This window comes from Alternaria atra (genome assembly GCF_907166805.1).
Source record: "Alternaria atra isolate CS162 genome assembly, contig: 30, whole genome shotgun sequence".
In the NCBI taxonomy this organism is placed as follows: Eukaryota; Fungi; Ascomycota; class Dothideomycetes; order Pleosporales; family Pleosporaceae; genus Alternaria; species Alternaria atra.
The window spans coordinates 390,822-410,403 of record NW_025091329.1 but is presented as its reverse complement, the minus strand read 5'-3'; the positions used below and the strand labels follow the sequence as shown (position 1 = coordinate 410,403).

The 19,582-nt window shown below is 49.9% G+C and overlaps 5 protein-coding genes across 5 annotated transcripts; 1 reads left to right on the top strand and 4 right to left on the bottom strand.

Moving 5' to 3' along the window:
• Positions 1 to 4,835: 4,835 nt before the first annotated feature.
• On the bottom strand, positions 4,836 to 6,675 carry ALTATR162_LOCUS9526 (uncharacterized protein; the record flags this gene model as incomplete). The annotated part of the gene is made up of 2 exons (XM_043317160.1): positions 4,836 to 5,951; positions 6,010 to 6,675. 2 exons carry the CDS (start codon positions 6,673 to 6,675, stop codon positions 4,836 to 4,838), a joined length of 1,782 nt encoding a protein of 593 aa, XP_043173095.1.
• An 882-nt stretch (positions 6,676 to 7,557) lies between these two features.
• ALTATR162_LOCUS9525 (uncharacterized protein) lies at positions 7,558 to 8,467 on the bottom strand (the record flags this gene model as incomplete). The annotated part of the gene is made up of 3 exons (XM_043317159.1): positions 7,558 to 7,675; positions 7,754 to 8,040; positions 8,126 to 8,467. The coding sequence occupies 3 exons, from the start codon at positions 8,465 to 8,467 to the stop codon at positions 7,558 to 7,560; spliced, it is 747 nt and encodes a 248-aa protein (XP_043173094.1).
• A 396-nt stretch (positions 8,468 to 8,863) lies between these two features.
• On the bottom strand, positions 8,864 to 9,841 carry ALTATR162_LOCUS9524 (uncharacterized protein; the record flags this gene model as incomplete). The annotated part of the gene is made up of 6 exons (XM_043317158.1): positions 8,864 to 9,177; positions 9,224 to 9,332; positions 9,385 to 9,518; positions 9,569 to 9,622; positions 9,669 to 9,705; positions 9,758 to 9,841. 6 exons carry the CDS (start codon positions 9,839 to 9,841, stop codon positions 8,864 to 8,866), a joined length of 732 nt encoding a protein of 243 aa, XP_043173093.1.
• A 3,985-nt stretch (positions 9,842 to 13,826) lies between these two features.
• ALTATR162_LOCUS9523 (uncharacterized protein) lies at positions 13,827 to 15,641 on the top strand (the record flags this gene model as incomplete). Its single annotated transcript, XM_043317157.1, has 2 exons — positions 13,827 to 14,919; positions 14,992 to 15,641. The coding sequence occupies 2 exons, from the start codon at positions 13,827 to 13,829 to the stop codon at positions 15,639 to 15,641; spliced, it is 1,743 nt and encodes a 580-aa protein (XP_043173092.1).
• Positions 15,642 to 17,415: 1,774 nt separating this feature from the next.
• ALTATR162_LOCUS9522 (uncharacterized protein) lies at positions 17,416 to 18,232 on the bottom strand (the record flags this gene model as incomplete). The annotated part of the gene is made up of 3 exons (XM_043317156.1): positions 17,416 to 17,610; positions 17,769 to 18,138; positions 18,189 to 18,232. 3 exons carry the CDS (start codon positions 18,230 to 18,232, stop codon positions 17,416 to 17,418), a joined length of 609 nt encoding a protein of 202 aa, XP_043173091.1.
• Positions 18,233 to 19,582: the final 1,350 nt, after the last annotated feature.

The window sequence follows — 19,582 nt, the reverse complement described above, 5'->3', positions numbered from 1 at the left end:
ACTTCACCTCACCCCAATGATGTGGATTTCCAAGGCAATGATAACAACGCATGTGTCTATCGTTCCCTATCTATCTCCTCGAGAACTAACCAATCAGCAGCACGACTAGTGCAAAATTTGGCCGGCCTAAGAGCCGCACCGACGTCTCCAGTAGGAGAGAGAGAGTATGTATGTGTCCACCATCTCTCGTTATTCCCCCGCACGATCTGACAAATTTGCAGCGCCCATACGTTCGTCGTCCGTTCAAGCATGAGAGCTATCGCATGAGAGAGAGTTTGTACGTGTCCATGCTGTCGCACACCACAATCTTAGGGCTCCACGACGCTAACATTTTCTCCAGTACCGACTACTACAGCTGCGTAGAGTGAACAAGGGGTGTTTGGGAAATACACCTGCATTGAGATTATTGTATGAAGTTATCTGATCGCGTTGTGTTGCCCTGCCTGTGCATCAACACTCTCATATGTAACAAAAAGGTCCCGACAAAACACGTCTGCTCCATCCAGTGATGTGCTTCGCCCATGAGATAATTTTATTATTCCCCTATCCCGTTGTCCTTCACGGCTTGTTCAATCGCGAGCTCTCGCGAAGCATTTTAAGATATCTACTTGGAGAACGAAGAGTGGTAAACTTCTCTAGCTTATGCTGTGGCCTGACACCCTTTCGCATCCGACCTCAAAGCTGTGCTGTAGTGTGCGGTATAGTCGTGATGGTCTTAGACGTTTCGCTGTTGAGTCTGATTGGTTTCCGCAGTACCGTAGTCGTCGGCAAATCGCTGTACATCTACTTGGAGAAGATAAATCCAACCGAGCTATTACTGCTTGTCATGGGAACCTTTTGCCAACGATCATTGGCAAAGCGAGCGCAACATACACCGCGGAAGAACTCAATAGCCTGGTGCGGCGTCCAGATGTCCCTCTTCAGTGGCGGGGTCGATAACTGGGGCGGCCGCGCAACCATGGTACCCGGCACCGATGAACCCATCCACCCACTTATCGTGTCTTCGCATGACCTAGGCTTCTGCCTGCAGCCAGAAGTCGCCCATGAACTGTCCTTATAAAACGCCCTCTCATCCTGTCTTCCGACATTCCCTTCTACGCGCAACGTTATCGACATCGGAACACGAAATAGCCAGCAATCGACAGCTACACGACCTTGACCGTGACTACGACAGCAACCATGACCATGTCGAGCGGGCTCCTTAAGCTCCCCCCGAGAGCTGCGTGACCAGGTCTACGCTGACTACTTCCCCATCGAAGGCGGATATCAGTACAACCACGCGACAAACAAGCTGACTACATCCAAGGGTGCTCGCGTCGATCTTAACATTAGGCTGACATGCCGCCAGGTGGCAGCTGAGACGCGTGGCCTCGCTCTCAAGCTGAATACGATCAGCTTCTCGACCATGTGCGATGAGAATCTTCGCGAAAGAGCCGGTCAATTTGGCGCGCTACTGGGATGGATTAGCGACCTGAAGGCATAATATCTACTATGGCACGCTCATGTGTCCGGCCAGGTTGACAGAACAATACACGATTACGTGGAAAAACAACATCCACGGTATTTATCTGTCGTATAAGCAATGCAAGCCAGTAGACGTGGGATGAACTGTGGTAGTAGCGAATGGAAGGAGACACCGTCACAAAGCCGACATTTCATCGCATCCACATTAGAGGTTATCGCCAGGATACCTGGCTTTGGAGATACTGTCAGCCGGAATTCATACTGGAGAGGAACCTACCACGACGGGCCAGGCCCCGATCCTGTGCCTGTGATAGCGCACAGCCACCAGCCATGGACGCTACCAAGTGAGGATGACATCTCCAACATGCTCCTACTCGTTGCACCTTACCCAATGGAGGCCGGCCAGTTCAGGAAAGGTCGTCGATACTGGGATAAAGTAAGATATAGATTCTCAGCAGCGACTATGGCCATTCGCTTTTTGGGGTCTATTGCGGCTGAAACGCGGCTCGCAGTACGCCGCCTGGTACTGCACGAAGACCATGAGTCCGTCGTATGGCCTGAAAGCCACGGCCAGGGTTTGATATCATTCTGCCAGGAGAATTCTAACTTGCGTGTAGAACGTCGGATCAGCCTTTGGAGAACCGTTCTACCCTCTGCCTTCCTACCGCTTCACGAATTGATGTGTCGAACGCCCGAAGCCTTGCAAGAATATAAGTATGATCGCGTAACGCCTTGGACGATTAGCCGCGGGCACTCGAAATTTGGTGGTGTTGCTGGCTGGATAATGGAAGCGCTCGCACTTGAATCCGTAGGCATGCCGGCCGGCGCCATGTCACTGATCATAGACGGCATGCCGACACCAGAGATCTCGACACATATCTTCGACGTCCTGCAACGAGATGCTGCATGGAAATCTGCATATGAGCAGTGTATTGTCGCTCCCATCTCACGATTGACCGCACCGAGGTGGCTGAAGATTCGCGAAAATCATGCGTACATCATGAGAGGCTTTCCAGAAGCTTTGCAGGAAATTTGTTGCGGTAGGTCACTTGTGAAGTGCAATTTTGACACCGGCTCTGTACAAGATATAGACCAGATTGTCGTCCAAGGACGCACATGGACAGAAAGTGAGTGGAACGGCAATTGGCAGACTGCCGGGCGGCTTTAAGCGGACATTCACACTGTCGCACCATTGCCGAGCTGGCTTAACCTCCGCAAAGAGGACTTACTTTAGGAGTCATGGATGACATCATCACATGTTGGTTCCTTCATTGATGATATACTCTCTCGGATCGGTGGGTAGAGCAGTTACTTCATTTGGCAGACTTAGAAGAGCGATCGTCACTGTGTCTAGTGTTTCGAAGGCTACTCAGCTGCTTCAATAATAACGTTAGATGAATGAAAATTGCTTTCGAGTGCAAAACTCTTACATTGATCCTTCTCATCGAAGCGCTTTTGGTTTGAGTGCGGAGGAACCAGATTTCCCCTCAGCAATTGGCGAATGTAATCGGGCAAGAAGTGCGCAAACAGCGAATTAAGATAGTATAAGAGACCTAAAACCAGAATACGAGTTGTATAAAGTGTTTATGAATAACGCAACTTGACGCACACTTTGGTGCTCTCCTGTGATCACAATTCCGTCACAGTTGCGCCCCCCACTCGGCCCCATCAGGTTCGCATCATCCTTCTAGTTAGCATCCACTTGCTGTGAACACCCATGTCGTGTAATATTTGTGATGCAAGCGTTCTGACGTTCTCACCCAGGACAGGCTGCCTTTCGGTGTTCATCCTGTGCCAACATATTGTAAACGGCAGGTGTCATATTGAGCGGATCAATGAGCCGGTGGTACATCGTGATACTCGATGAAGCTACCTTCCAACGCGATGAGCGGTGATGCAACGACATGTGTGATAAAACGGGCAGCTTTTGTCGGGTACGGAACTTCGAAGATGCTGGAGTGCTTAGTCTGTGGTCGTGGTGGGGACGAGGAGGCCTTTCTTGTTACTAGTAGTCAGTCTATCGACGATTCTGGTTCCGGCAATGGCGGCGTGGCAGATGTGAATGATATCTTGGCGTTCGGCTTCGAAGACGCTGTAAAGGTTTCCGCTCACACCAATCGGGTGCGGGGCAAACATCCGGAGTTCCTCGACTCTTCCTCTTCTTCGCCTTTTTCCTTCATCTTTGCTCTGTTGCTGCTTTGCTAAGACGTGGCTTCTTACTGCGAGCCAAGGTTCATCTTGCGTCTTTAGGACTGAACTTGTTTACACTAAATGTGCGCATGTGGACTGGAGATAATGTGCAGATGATGCGGATGGCAGAAGTCCGCGTAAGAATATTGTTGAGTTGGCAGGCGTCCTTGAAGAACGAATAGCTCAGGGTCGATCCTCTGTCAGCTAGATAGCATCGTGATGCAAGAGGCGAGTGGCTACAGCGGGATAAGAATGTCTCGTGAAAAATCAAAAATAGTGCGAACTCAACCTTCTTAATGAATACTGCCCAACGAAAATTCCTTTTGATTATTGTATTTCCCGTTCGTGAGCACCTAATCGTATGATTGGTATGTACCTCCATTAGCTTACGTCTCTGACCCTATACCCCACACGTACTTGATTCAACTTATGTATAAAGTAATGTCATCATTGTTGCGATATTGGTCTAAGAGCAATGTGTGGCTGAGAGAAAATGCCCTCATGAGCAAGTCTCTAGTTTGACTCCGTAATGGCGTGGCCGTGAGAATGCGCTGTGGCCGTCCAGGCCTCAGATTCAGCAATGTTATCGTCACGCGAAATTATCGCGAGTACCTCTTCGGGAGGCTGAGAATTTCCATCCAGAGTCTAGAAAATGCACAGTAGTGGTCAAGTGAGGCAAGGCACCTAGGTATGATATAAAGCGGGCATGATGTTCGTGAGTGGTACAATATGAAAGTCTCTATGCCATGCACGTCTCCCCTCGTCCCTACAGGGTACAGATTTGCAGTTGCGTTACGAGCGACTGACGAGGAAGAAATCGTTCATGCAATGTGACACATTATGCCCGACAGGTCCATTGAAGTGTTCTCCGGCACGAACGAGATCAGACTTGGCGGTGAGATCGTACTTCCGATCGTGAAACGTCCTTCAGATGATGGACATGCCTGTTCTAGAAGCGAAGGAAGGCGAGGCATAGTGTGTTAGTCACGTCATAGTTTCTTTTACCCGCTAGAGTTCTGTTATATATCGGAATAACACAATCCTGCCGTGTATAACCACGTTTTACGCGACTCTAATAGTAGTAACACAATAAGTTTTTTCACGAGCAAGTGACGCACCTAGACGGGTATCGCAGCTTTGCTAAGACTGTACTAAAACTGGTACCATATACAACCTTCCATCTACGACCCACCAAAACCTCTCTCCAATCCTCTCAGCCAGACACCTGCAGCATACGCCCCCGGATCAGGAATCTTACTCCTCTCACTCCCATCCTCACTGATATACGTCGCACGTCCGAACTTGGCCTTCATATCCTTTGTACTATCCGCCTTCTTCTCCGCAACATCCACACTTTGTCCGAGATCCTTACTCTCAGCCAACGTGTTGATAAATGGAATCAAGACATCCATGACCGTTCTATCGCCCTCCCGCGCACTAGTGTAATTTTTGAGGTTCTCGAGAGCGGCAGATGCGGAGGAAGCTAGTGTTGAGATATCCAGCGGTGCGTTTTGAGATAACGTCGCTTTGGATAAAGCGTTTGTGAAGGCGGTGACGAGGATGGAGAGGATGGCGCCGAGGGAGCCACCGACGTCTTCGACGTTCTCGCCTATACTTTCGAGCAGGGCGAGGATGGGTGGGGGATTGCTTTCTACGGCGTCGATGTTGGCGAGGATGGACTTGCAGACTCCAGCTACGGCTTCGCCGCAGTCACCGTCGCCCATCTGCAGGTCGTATTGTGTGATTGTTGGTTCGGCCTGTAGCGCTTCTTTGCATGCTGTGCGTAACGCGGGGATGAGGGATGTCGGTGTGGCTGGGCCCTTGTGAAGTGCGGATTTATCGGCCGCGGCGGCGTTGGCTTTGTTGCGTAGTTCTTCTGTTTCTTTATTAATGTTGAGGGGTTGGTAACCGTTCTTTGGCCATGCGGGGGCATTTGTGGGCGCATCTAGTAACTCCATGACTTCTTCGTCTTTGAGATCCATAGCTTTTGCCATGCCGCTCATGTTACCTAGTGTTATGCTGAAACCTTGGCCGTTGAGCGAAGTTTCCAACACGCCGGCGTAGATGCGTGTTGGTACGATCTTCCAGTCGCGCTTCAGGGCTATCAGGGCGAGATTTACCATGGCATCGAATTCAAGGTTTGAGAGGCCGCCGAAGTTATTGACGAGCATGACGACGTTGTCGTTGGGGTTGAATGTGACAAATGCGCGGTCGGAGTCGGAGGGGTCGAGGAGATAACGGAGCATCTCCTTGATGACATCCTCGGGACTAGGCATCGGGGAGATAGTTCGTAGACCCTGTTATCCGTGAGTTTGCGATGCTTGGAGCAGATCGACCTAACGTAACGGAACTTACAGGCTCGTTATGAATACCCATGCCAACTACGCAAGCATCGTCGGACACACTCTCGAATGCGTCTCGACCGGGTACATGGCAATGATCAAGACTCGTACCAATAGTAACCAATTGCGAGTTACCCAACTCGCCAATTTTCCTACACCGTTCGAAGGCCCAGCCTTTCTGTGACGCGGCACCAGCGAGCTTGATAACCAGCAGATTACCCGCTAGACCTCTCCTTCCAACCTTGCCGCTCTTTTCGCGACCTAAAGCAGCATCTTCCGCCATGCATACAACATCGACTTTGTATCCGAGTGCTTGGCCCTTCTCTCGAGCAAGACCGAAATGTAGCATATCTCCTGTGTAGTTCGTTATACACAGTATAACACCCTCGTTACTTGGCACATTTCTTATCCCAGCCATGATCTGTTTGGTGCTGGGAGAAGCGAAGATATCACCGCATACGGCTGCTGACAGCATGCCATCGCCGACAAAGCCAGACCACGCTGGTTCGTGACCTGAACCGCCACCAGACACGATGGTGACCTGGTTCGGAGGGTGTGAGAGGTTGTAAACGACTCGATTGGCTTCATCGAGCGCCATGTGTGAGTTGCGTGTGCATAACGAGCGGAGGTTGTGGAGGACTACGCCTTCCGGATTAGGGAAGAAGTGTTTCCGCGACATCTTGACAGCGTGCTTGAACGTATACAGCGTATAAAGATCTAAGGCTGTCAGCGATTATGATTCAGGCGGTCTGATGTTTGGCAGTGGTAGTGTGCAGCCGCAACAAACGAAGAACATACCTCAGTTTTGTTGAACACGCCCAAAGTACGTACAGCTCAAAATACCGGAGACGAAATCAAGAAATCAAGCCACGCGGCATACCACCAATTCAGCCGGACATCGTGCCTTTTAAACAATCCCCCGCATCCCCCGCCTCGATCAACATAATGACCGCGGACCCCGCTCGTGGCGCTTGTCCACGCATTCAACTCAATTTTTCGGTCCTCAATACGCGTCTAAGAGCCTAAAACCGCGCTCAATTTAGCCCGAGACGATGTCAGTATGATACTTGAAGCGTGGGTATACTGCATCTAGTCAAGTGGAATACAGGTGGGTTACGGTAACGTGGGGAGAAGGACATGTTTGCGCCGGAGTTACCATTTCGGGAATGCCGGTGAAGCTTGGCTTTTGTGGTGGGAAGCTCGCATCGGTCTCAGCTCCGAGAGCTACTCGATGTTGTGCCTCGCTACCAGATATTATCAGTACCTGCATTACCTGCAGTATCCGCACTCCATTTCGAAGCATCACATCCGAAGTATAGTTTATGGAGATCGTGGCAGATGTATACGAGCTTAAAATGGCTTGCTCAAATGCGTGGGTAAGCTAATACTACTGATGCAGAGGCCGAAGCTAGCTGGCTCTCTATACTCGCTTCGTATGGTAAATGCACATCCTTGGACCGTATGCTCACAACTTACAGTTGCGCACTACACTAACAATATAGTACCACCATATACGTGCCCGCAAGTACCTTGGAAGCACAGCAAGCACAATCATGGTCTTCTAGTCAAACATAATCTTCTTGCCCTTCAACAATGTGCCTCCGAGCAGTTTGCCAACTGCATACCCGATGTACGCGCCGGTAACGATGGTGACGGGCCATTTCTGCCATTCGCGGTCCCTGTAAATAGTTAGCCATGTTTGTCGCAGAATTCGCGTCACCTCCAGTTTTGACACTGGAGAGGATTGGAATGCTCACCAGTCCAATGGGATGGGTACAGCGCCCAGCCATGCACCAAGCACGGTACCGATCAATCCTCCGTAGACTTCATCAATCGGCAAAAGAAGTGCGACGATCTGTCTCCAAGTCTCGCCGTCTACACCGTGTACGTATACCAAGGGAAGTGTGCTGAGCAGCGCAATGTGAGAGCCAGCGAGGAGGGTATGCGATTGATGTGTGGAGACGGGCGCGCCGAAAAGAACGAGGGTCGCGGTAAGAAGTGGTGTTGCCGCGATTGCGGCAAGGAGGAGGGACAAGAATGCCGGCTTTACCTTGTTGTCAGTATGTGTGTCTTTGAAAAGGGCCGCCATAGACCCGGTACGGTGTATGAAGGTCGTGGGATTTACATACGACGATCTTTGAGCTGAGCCCTTGGTCTAGCTTGGCCGGTGCCTTGCCCTTTTTCTCGCCGGGCTTCTTGTTCCTTATGGAGGGCGTGCCCCCTGTCGGCGGTAGGCATATCGCTACGAACGCAATCTGCAGAACTGCGAGCGGCACAAGCGTAACAAGGAGAGTCTGCACAGGGTCCGCGACCAATGCAGGAAACTTCAAGGCATAGACCGAGAGGACGAGTATTGGGTGAATGTGCGTGTAAAGACGTGCCATATCGTTCTTCAATGGCTCGATTGGCGGTGCCGTAGAAGGTTGAACCTTCGATGTCGCGTTTGCGTTGATGACAGTTGTGCTGGCCATACTTGCGAATGAGATAGGCGGAACAACGATGTGCGGCACTGTCAATGTGGTGGAGATGGCAATTGACGAAGTGTCGTAGTTTGTAAGGCGTCAAAAGGAGCGGAGGTGGCGCCTGGCCTGTTGGAGTGTTGCAGTCGCGATGGTTGTGGAGGGATGTCGCGGATCGGAAAGTTTCGTGATGTTGTCCGTGCTGCTCGCTCATTGGACAGATAGCGGACCATCGATCGAGCACCTCCATGGTTTGTACGACGTAACAGGCACGCATGGAAGATGAGAACAGTTCATTACTCGAGTGTAGCTTTGTTGGGGCTTGTCTGATGTTCTCGTCTCTGTGCGACATGTATCTACTTGGTAGGTACAGAGGGAACGCTCCTACCGCAACATCTTACGGACCTTCTACTGCTTCTGCTCTGCCTTCTTCGGTAGTAGGTTCCTCAAGGAAAGATCATAGACTACATCCTCCACATCCTTGACCCTATACTTCAGCCCGTCGCTGCGACGGCGCAAGCTGTCATTCTTGAGGTTGAGAATCTGGAAGCCTGCGTGCAAGTCCTTGACGAATTGGTTGATGAGAAGTGGACGCTCGTAGTCCCCTAGAGTGACGGCGTTACGTGCAAGGCGTGTCAGTTCCTCGACGAGCGTCATAAGTGAGTGGAGATACTCCTCGAGCGAGAGGTGGAACTCATCGCGGTCCTTCAAGTTGACAGGAACTGCTGTTGTCAGCGAGGCGCAGATGAAGCTGAATCTTTAGCATACTCTTGAAGATCTCGCCGAGCTCTTCGATGGTCAACAAACGGCCGCACTGTACTTCACCGCCATCGTACTTGTAGCCGCCCAACCAGCCCCAGAACAAAGCGCTCTCGCACTATTATCTCGTTAGCTTTGTGATGACGGTTTGCTGTGCCTGGTGAACCTACTGCGCCCTGCATCTGACGGCTCCACATGGTGTTGAACTTGTAGTATGGCATCTTTGACGCAGCCTGCGACAGCTTGGATACGGTATCGATCACATTGTCGATAGGTTCCTGGGCTGCCTTGAGGATGTCGGATACTGTATCTACATTAGTCATGGTGTTGATAGACCTGTGACAAGCGACTCACGCTCATCTACGGGCGTCGAATGGGCTCTTGAGAGCACGAACGACACATTACGGTCTGTGATTTATTAGAAGAGCTTATGCATTGAATTGAAGGCGTCTACTGTGCTTCTCAAGTGCCTGTATGATGTCGCGCAGCTCCTGTCGCGTTGTAAGTACGCTATCACGTGCAGCTCCATCGACCGCCACTTACATCCCGAGCGGCGGTGTCTTCGTCTACGCGCGCTTGAAGATCCTGGAAGATGGCCGGGTTGACCATGCCTGACTTAGCTGCCATTTTGACGTGTAGATGGGTGATGAGGCGTTGTTGCGAATAAGTTCGTGTAAGTGACTAGGTCGATGTTTGTTTGTCACGGCAAGCTACGAAATTTCGGTCTCTCACTATTTGCCGCGAAAAGTTGCTTCTATCCAGCTCCAAGCGCACAAAATAGGCGCTCAATCGTTTTGGAAGTATCTACGCATTGGTAAAGCAGATCTTTACAACCCTCTGGGTCAAGAATCTTCGCGTTATGCTATATGCCCCGTGAGGAGGATCCGCGATACATACATGCGCCACTAACATCGGTATGGATGAAGCGGGACTTCACTCAGAACACCTGTGAACGACACATACAAAAGCATATATTGACGTATGAGCTACATTATGCTTACTGTTGAAGACGAAGACGTGACTGACAGCCATGCCACGCGTAACAATAATCCGATGCTGCTTTGCGACAAATTTTAGGCAACAAAGTACAAAAGCATACTTCAAACGATGCAAACAGGCGGTATGCTAAGAATGAATGTATCCCACGAGTACGTAATCTAAGGTCAACGAACTCAAACACGTCAAGGAACTCCTTCCTCGAGGTTCTCGCAAGCAAGAACACCCAATGAAAAAGTCGCGTCTGCCAGAGGTAGTGAAATACTGGCGACACTGTGCCGAGAAGATGAGCAAGCCCAGAGCCTCTTCAGCGGATGCCAAAAATAAGGATAATCTTAATTTGGTTCGTAAACCAGTTTTAGAGATTAAACTAAAAAGAACAGATACTACACTTGATCTAAGCCAAAAGGCAAAGAGAGCTAAAGAAAAGAAGAGGAGGACGAGGGAGCGCGAGAATAAGTAGTCGCTGTGGCCTTGGCACGCTAGACATCACATGATATTTAGGCAGCGTCGCACGGCTCTTTATTGTGGGCTCTTCGGCAGAACTCCGGAGTCCGAGCTTGACTGTCAAGCGAGCTTTCTCGTGGTGAGAGGCTTCAGGTCCATGTACCGCACGACAGGTTTACCAATCCTTAGACTCACCTTGACTGTGAATATTCGGCGACAACCTTGCGCACTAAGCACACCAAGAATCAGCTTGGGAAATACCGAAACAGCCACAAGGGCATTCAAAGACAGGATGGATATGCAGGCGAGTTACATCTACGTTGATGATGTCCGCGAGGGTTACTGTGGTTCGTTGTCGCATTCTTTCCCTCTTGCTGGACGCATGCTTCTGCTATGGGCGGTATGGTTAAATTCATAATGGCATTGCACAGGCGCAATGAGACACGCCATATGGTTGTGTCCAGATTCCATTCTGCTAATAACAAAGACATCGGATCGACGACTACACCCACTCACTGGCCCAAAGACTATATCGCGAGGTTCCCTATGCGGCGTGATAATATCCTTCCCTCTGCTGTTATAGGCTAGAAGAATTCTGGATTACACTATAGCGCATCAAACCAGCTCGACTTCCGCTCTCTTGCCACAGCGCATCGCATGCGTCCTTCCACTACCTCGCCCTATTTGTGAGCACTGGCCTATCATGCACCACCTTGTACCTGATCTTCAACTTGACGATGCGCCGCTGCCTCTTCCCCTCACTCTTTGCACGAGTCTGTCCACCTTCCACCTCCGTCAGCTCGGTATCGGCGGCGGAGTCTAGCGCCACCATTGCGGCATGCTCGCGAGCGCGAAATTCGCAACTCAAGAATCTAACCTCGTCACAGAACCAGTGGAAACTCTTACGAGAGCCCGCCTTTTCCGTCGTTTTGTATTGTCGTCCCTCGATGAGCGGAGTCTCGCCGTATAGTAGTCTAGTCGCCCAGCTGTTGCCATCCCATGCGACCATCATCTTCAGTCCGTATCTATAGATTTCTTCTGCCTTCTTGGTTCCGTTGACTAGCGATCCTGCTGTCACGAGATTCAGTACATCGCTTTTCAGTGAAGTTGTCGCGCGACCTAGGCGCGGAGCGATGGCGTAGAGGAAGAGAGGGCTGTGTAACAAGAAGCAAAGGTCGTCTATAGTCGATGTCAGTGCACATATAGTCATACGGGCCTGGGTGCGCACCAAGAAGCTGCTTTCGATCGTACGATGGTAATTTGCCCGGCAGCCTATCGAGCAAACTCTGGAGATGGCTGCGCAATCGATCTCCTGATGTGGCCACTTGCGGCGACATAACGAGCCTTAGTCTCATTTCTCTCGTGGTCTTCGTCTCAATGGTGGGTCTGATACTGGTTCTCAGGTTGTGTTGTACTCGTCTAGGTGATCGCGCAGTGTAAGAAGGCCGAAGATCGTGATCATCGAAATCCTGGTGATAGTTCGGGTGGGCCGAGTACTACTCCGAAGGGGCTATCGCCTTCAAACGGGGAGCAGGCTGTCTCTCACCTCTCGCATTATACCGAATCTTGTCTCCCTTTTGGGGATATCGGCTCTCATCATTGCCCTGAGGTGAAGGCGGTATCGCTCGATGAACTTCGTGAGATCTCTAGAGTGAGCTGATAGCCACTACAATCACCGATACGCACCAAAGCTGATTGCCTCGTGTGCCTCATATGGCTCGCTCACTTCTTCAGCCTTCACACGCCTTTCCTCGTCAGTCCAACGTGCTTCCTCTTCCATGTAGCGGTACTCGTCCGCAAGGCTATGTACACGTTTGAACAACTCTCACACCGCAGCTTTCTCGGAATCTATCCCCAGACCCTTCGCGAGCGTGTACTCGCCGACCTTGAAGCGTGCAACGTGTGGTCATGCTACAGTCTTCCTCGCAGCTACTCCGCACGAGACGTTGCCGTCTTCACCCGGCCCACAAAGGATGCAAAAAGAGAGCACAAAAATGTTAACATACAACAGCGGAGATTTGCTAGTGGCCACCCACCTACCTACCTAATAATCTGCTGGTACATTGTTTGTATATGGCTGAGCGGACGGGAAGCCTGGTATTTAGTGTCCTATGGTCGTATGTGCAAGGAAAGGGAGTTTTTGCACATATATTGCTCGTACACAAGAGGCCATGCCAGCGGGCAGTGACAGGCCTGGGCCCCATGTTCTAGTACAGCAATATCGCTATGTCGACACAGATTATAATTCGTCTGTGTAATTCTGCTCTGTAAACACCACTTGAAAAATGAGTGCGGCAGATTGATGTCGAAGATAGTTGACGTAGTCATCCATGAATTGGGTACTAAGTAAAGGTTTGCATCCGATAAGAGATGATTGATTGATTGATTGGTTGTGGTTCTACGCCCATTTATACCGATAAGAGATGAGCGGCGTCGGGGAAACGTTTGCGCCTTTGGGGGTAGTTTTTCTAGCACGATATAGAGTAAGTTAAACGGTAGTACTTACTACTGAGCATGCTCTGAGCGTTTGTGAGCTTTGGTCTGGTGACGATGCTTATCTAGCGTTTTTTTTTTGGCGTTGCCTGTTCGTTTAGGGCTATGCTTGTACATACATTGCCGGTGCCTGGGATCGACTCTCTTTGCGTTGCGCTTCCTAGCTTACTGTGTACGTGTCTTCTAAATGTCCCCGCTAAGAACTGTTGTTAGTGTAAGGGTTGCTTAATACATATTAGATCAGATATTGTCGCGCAACGATCGTCGAGCAGAGGTAGTAGATATCTAACCCGCAATCCGCGGAATAGAAGAATTAAAGAGATGCTAAGAAGCAATTGCTAAGTTAGTATTATCTAAAGAAGCTCCCTCTTATTCCTAAGGGGTTCTTAGGCTTATATCTAGCTACCTTAGGGTAGGTAATCTAATGCTACACCGAGTTCTCATCCGTATCTTTTATCGCTTAGCCCTATCAAGTAAGCCTTATTTAATATCCCATTAGAGATGTCCTTTCAATTTTACTAGTGAAAGCTGCGCATTACGCGACCATGCGCATTACGCGCACAGACACGGTATACCTCGTCTGTGCGCCGCTCGTCAAGTCTCGGATACGGGATGACATTGCCGTCTCACGAAAGACAAGACTTCCTGTTCCTCTCGGCCGAGGCAGCGCACAACAATGGACAATTCGGATCTAGAAGGAAATAACTACAATAACCACGGCGAAAGAACTCCGGCGCATACAGGTCCGCAGGTCGAGGAGCCTTTCGGTACGTTGCCCGTTCACAAGGCAGCCGAACAAGGCGACATCTCGAAACTCGCATTCCTTGTACGCTCTATCGAGAACATCGACAATTATGACACCTATGGTGAATGTACACCACTTCATCTTGCCATACAAGGTGATCATGCTGAGGCTGTCAAGATACTTCTTAAAGCTGGGGCAGATCCAGAGAAACTAGATTACTCAGACACTGCAGTTGATCCTCCACATCCCGCTCTTGACCTTGCAGCCTGGCTTGGATCATGCAAGTCCCTTAGGGTGCTGATTGACCATGAAGTCGCAATGTCTCCGTCGTCCCTCGTTTTGGCAGCATCTTTGAACAGGACAGACTGCATGATGATCATTCTTCAGGAGCTCAACAAAGACGAATTGGTGTACGACACAAGACAAGGGTGTGTGCGCACAGCTTTGATACAAGCTGCGCAGTGTTGGCACACAGAAGCTGTCGAACTACTTCTCACGCACGCCACTAGCTTTCCGGACCTCACCGCTATCGAAGATAGATCTTGTCTGACCGAGGCTTTTTTCATGGCGCTATACGAGTATTGTTGCGACCATCATTGTCGCGAACGTCTCTATCAAAGAAGCCCGGAAAAATACAAAAACCTGCCCGGGCGATTCTTATCCATGCTTCAGAATCTCGTACACTACGGGGCTGACATAAACGCCACAGTGTTAGGAACTGGCATGACTCGCTTCTGGCTTCTCACGAGTCCCGTACCGAGCTTCAATCTTGAGAGCGTCCTAGGTTTATTGTTGTCGAAGGGTCTGCGCGTAGATGAGGGGCCACGTATAGATGACGATACTGGCGAGTATCATCCACCGCCTATCATGGTCGCCCTCGCATACATCAAAAATATCGAGACTATCAAAGCAATGGTAGAGGCTGGAGCTAGCTTCGAAGTCACGGACCAGAGCTTGCGCACACCACTCCACCTTGCTCAAACGCGAGCAATTGCAGAGTTCCTCTGTAGCCTTGGGGCAGATAGTTCGGCCAAAGATGACCAGGGACGGATGCCCCTCCACACGGCATGTTAGGAAGTGCACGCAGACGTGGTAGATCTTCTGATCTCTCGCGGTTCAAATCTGGATGAACTTGCCACAGAGGACCAATGGACACCACTCCATTTTGCGACTTGGGGGAGACGTCATTTGACTTCACATATCTATGTGCTGGAAGAGTCATGGAACACGGCAACATCGATCTCTCGACTCGAAACCGCCCAGATACTCCTCAAGAACGGTGCGAACATCCAAGCAACAGCATCTGATGGGCGCACGGCACTGCATGGAGCAGCAGAAAAGGGCGACATGGATATCATTCGCTTTCTGCTTAAGCAGGGCGCAAATGTCAACGCTACTACTACAGTAGCAGGAGAAACTGCGCTACACACGGTAGTAGCCATCACTGCTATCCAAACACCCACAGAGCTTCAGATGTTGGCTATTGCAACGCTCCTGCTGGACTACGGCGCCAACCTGGAAGCCAAAAATGAAACAGGAGCAACACCGCTGCGAAAAGCTATCGACAGGATGGTATCTAGTAACAGGAAAATTGATCCCGCGTCTGATCCGAGCCGCTTCAATATCGTAGAAAAAGGTGCTAATAGGTATGCCGCAGACAATACAGGGATTAGGGTCGTGGATCTTGTGGACTTGGATTACTGGTTATTCGATAAGATAGGCAGACTGAAATCAAAGTTGGGTTAACCTGTTTAACATGAGACGGCGAGGATATATATCCTTACGCTAAAAGTAGTATAGTGTCAGAGTTTCAATAACCTAAAAAAGACAATTAAACAGTTCCTCTATCTAGTATTCCAATATGTAAAGAACTAGGCTATGCCTAGTGTCAAACAATAGAGTCTAACGAGATACTGGATGCACAAGAATCGTGAGGGTAGAGGTATATTGCCTGTTATATGCTTAGAGTGCAAACTGATGAGATCGCCCTGCAATTTGACAGCTTTCGCTGGCTCCGTGCGGGGTTTCTCGTTAGTGCCACGCCATATACGAGATGGTTTCAGGGATAGCTTCATAACTCCGTACGAATTTAATTTCTCAGAGGCAGCGTCACTAAAACATGTTGGTGTAACTGTACTATCGGAATGGGAGGCATGTGTCGAAGCAACGCGTGAATCGCGCCTGTATATTGCTAGAGGTCTGGTCAGGCCTCGTGCGAGCGATATGCTAATGCGCTCGCTTTTCGAGCCACTGAAATTTCTCTCTATTTGCACTCTATATTATTAGCTGATGGACCAAAGGCTGTTGCAATATACTGAACAAGGAGATACGTGGTTCCAATCAACGAAGGCGGGTCACGTTTAACGACTGCATAGTAACTGGAAGTTGAAATTATCTATTGTGATCAAGTGCATCCCAAATAGGAAGACTGAAGGCCGAAAGCTGCCTGTCTAGGCAAAGTGCCGCTCTAAGTCATGTGACACGGCTTCACATTGACCCTGGATCCGATCGCGTAACACTGAGGAGGTTTGTGGGGCTACAGTAAATGTTTTTGTTATCGAGATTTTGAGCTTTCAGCTCGACAGCAGGGCGCAGCGATAGTGCCACCCGCATTCCCAACAGTCCAACTAACCTCATGCTCACGTTCGGGACTACCTCTTCGTCCAGTTCGACATCGCTGATACTGCTCCACGCCCCTCGCTTGAAACTTATCGCCACCAGAGTTTGGCTTTCTCTTACGACTTCCCTCGCCCTCTCAGCGTACACCCGAGCGTTCTCTGGTAGCGGATCAGTTTCGAGCGCTCCTCGCGGTCTTCCCTTTTCCTCAATATTTATCTTCCAGTTGCAAAACGTGATCAAGCTTGTACGCTGCCAAATGCCCTCATTATCCGGACAAAGCTGAAGTAAATGGACAGCCTCCCGTCGAATGGGTAGATGGCGGCACCGGAGAACGATATTGAGGAGCGCGCCCTGGACGCCGTTGCCGAAGGGAAATGTAAATAGTGAGGTTGATCTACGGAGGACCTGATGTTGAAGGATCCAGCGACTAAGGTATAGGATACGGCCGTAGACATCATTGTACTTATCAAAAACCATTGGTGTCGTAGCAAAGAGGGTGTCGAAAGTGTTTGAGATTAGCAAGTAACTTAGCTCGAGCTGGTGAAGGGCTTGAAGTGCATCGGCAGTCAATGCGTTGATATTAAGACGATCCCTAAGGCTTTCAAAGGCCACTTTCCATTGGTCAAATTCGTGGATGTGGGTTTGATGCATGCATTTGAGGCATGGCAGGTCCGGAAAAGCGCAACATTTATGGCGCAACTCTGCGAAGCCAGCACCCTCAATCCTGCGTAGAAAGTGTAAGGCGCTGCTTATCTTGCCATCTATATCACATCGAGCCTCTCTTAGAGTTGTAAAGCTGAGAGTTCCTGCGACTGGGTTATGGCCCACAGTAGCGTAATAATCGAACTCTATCGAGGAGCTCCTATGTAGCGTAGCCTGTATGAGAACACGACCCACGATTTTAGCCATGTGCTCGATCACCACTCGAGAGCCTATTAGCTGCCGCTGTTCGCACAGGATCCGAAGACCACTGTGCAGGTGTCTCAAGGAATCGTCCACATTGTCCCTTACGAATTCTATCCAAGTGAATATAAGGCAGGTCATTATAAGCACCTCCAGGAGTGGCCCGTCCGTTCCAATTCTCCTGAGTAGCGTGCTGATAGCATTGTTGTGATGATAAATGGCGAACCGCATCAGGGTATTGTATCGGTCATTTGAGGAAGGATGATTTAGCAGCTGGGATGTTTCTCCAGCCTCGTACAGGGCGCTCAACGCAAGAAGGGCATGTCGCACAATTGGCTCTTCCTCACTCACTTGCAGAACGAGGTTGTACCAGAAGTCTGTATCGAAATAACTGCAGATATCATTGGAGACACGCGTACGGTAGTAAGCGAGGCTTCGAATTTCGTCCCGGTCGACTCCGTCACGTGCGCGGTCTAAGCTCCTGGGGACACCCCATGCGTAACCTGGGTCGTAAACGTTTGAGTTCAAGATAATGCTAACGTCAGGTGTATCGAACTTAACATCAATACTGCGATCCAGTGGCATCTCCAAAACGTCGTACTTGGAACGGCGCGTCCTGGACTTCCTCGGTAGCGGTGGCGCATAACCTTCACACGTACGACCCGTCGAGGTGCACTTAAGACAAGAAGGTTTCGTCTCGTCACACTTGACGCGACGTATCCTGAAGCTTGTGGTGAGAAGATGTAACTAACGCAGGCTTGGGAGGCTAACTTGCAAACCGAGCACCCAGTCCGAACCTTCAATTGGCGACTCATATCGTGTTGCAGCACATCGGATAGATCTCTGGTTAGTCCGTACGCGGATGTCTTTGCACAGTAGATGTTGCAACACAGTCGTAGCAACAGACAGCGAATTAAGGTAGCTTGCGAGACTGTGCTAGTGGGGTATAGGTGCTTTGAGCCCCCTACGCCTCTGGGGCCCACGTCAAGCTACTAGGCCGAAAGCGAAAGTGGAGGATCCGGGTTTAGATGCTGGTTCTCTTCTAATCCATATTTGGCTTAGCAGACTCATCATGACTCAGACATTTACGTCAACTCAAAAGCGAGCAGGCCAATCAGGAGCAATATCTAGTGGACCTTACCTCGACTAACTCTATGGATCTACCATTGCGGCGCAGTTGTATCCGTAATGTCCCTTTTGTGCCTTATCTGCAAATGACATACTCTTCTGTAGTCTGCATGTGCTCCGGGTCAGGTTATGATATGTAATTTTCATCCAATGTAGAGAACCTTTCTTAAACAGGTATTAAAACAATAATCAGTAGAATAAATCCCGATGAGAATCTGCATCGGTGTTCCGTGTATGGGGGCTATGACATGTCGTACAGTTAAACATATCTGCTTATAGCAAAGTATGGCTGCGGCGGATGTGCGCTATGGCTGGGAGAAGATACGCAAATACTTTTGCGTTGGGGGCCACCACAAAGAAGCTGTCAGGCCTGGCTGACGATATATACCATGCTACATCTTGATCAGTAGTTCACTGATTATACGCAACTTTTGGTTGCACAGCGTACTGGTGTAGGGCTGCGTTATGACAGGAGCCTGGGCTGAAGCTGAAGGTCTAGGAAGTAGAAGTCACATGTTTACACTTGCCGGTGAAGGCCTTGTCGAGTCGTACGCAGGGACCAACTGCTCATTTGACTAATGCGACTTATCGGCTTTTCTGCGCGACATCAACCAGGGCGCTAGCAAAGTATTGAACTCGTCGAAGAGATTGTCAAGTGGTTGAGACAACTGTGTAAGCGCACGGACGAAGAAGCAATACGATACGTGTACCTCATGAACATTGACGGTGAACATTCAAAACAAGAAGACTCATATTTTTGAATTATTCTGTTCACAATTGCGCAGTCTGACTGACCTATACAGGCCGCGTGGTCTCCAGCCCTGATTCGTGCGTAAATCACTCGATCGCTCTCTTTCCGCCCCCACACTCTGCGTGTGCTGCTTGCCTTGTTTGTTAAATTGAGTGGTCCTTGCCACGAAAACTTCTAACATATCTAGCCTAGTAGCCTGACACGTCCGGAAAGGCGGTAAGCTCCGTACTGGCAAACACGATTTATCTTACACCCAGGAGCTTATCTCGCAGCTCATCGGGTCAGA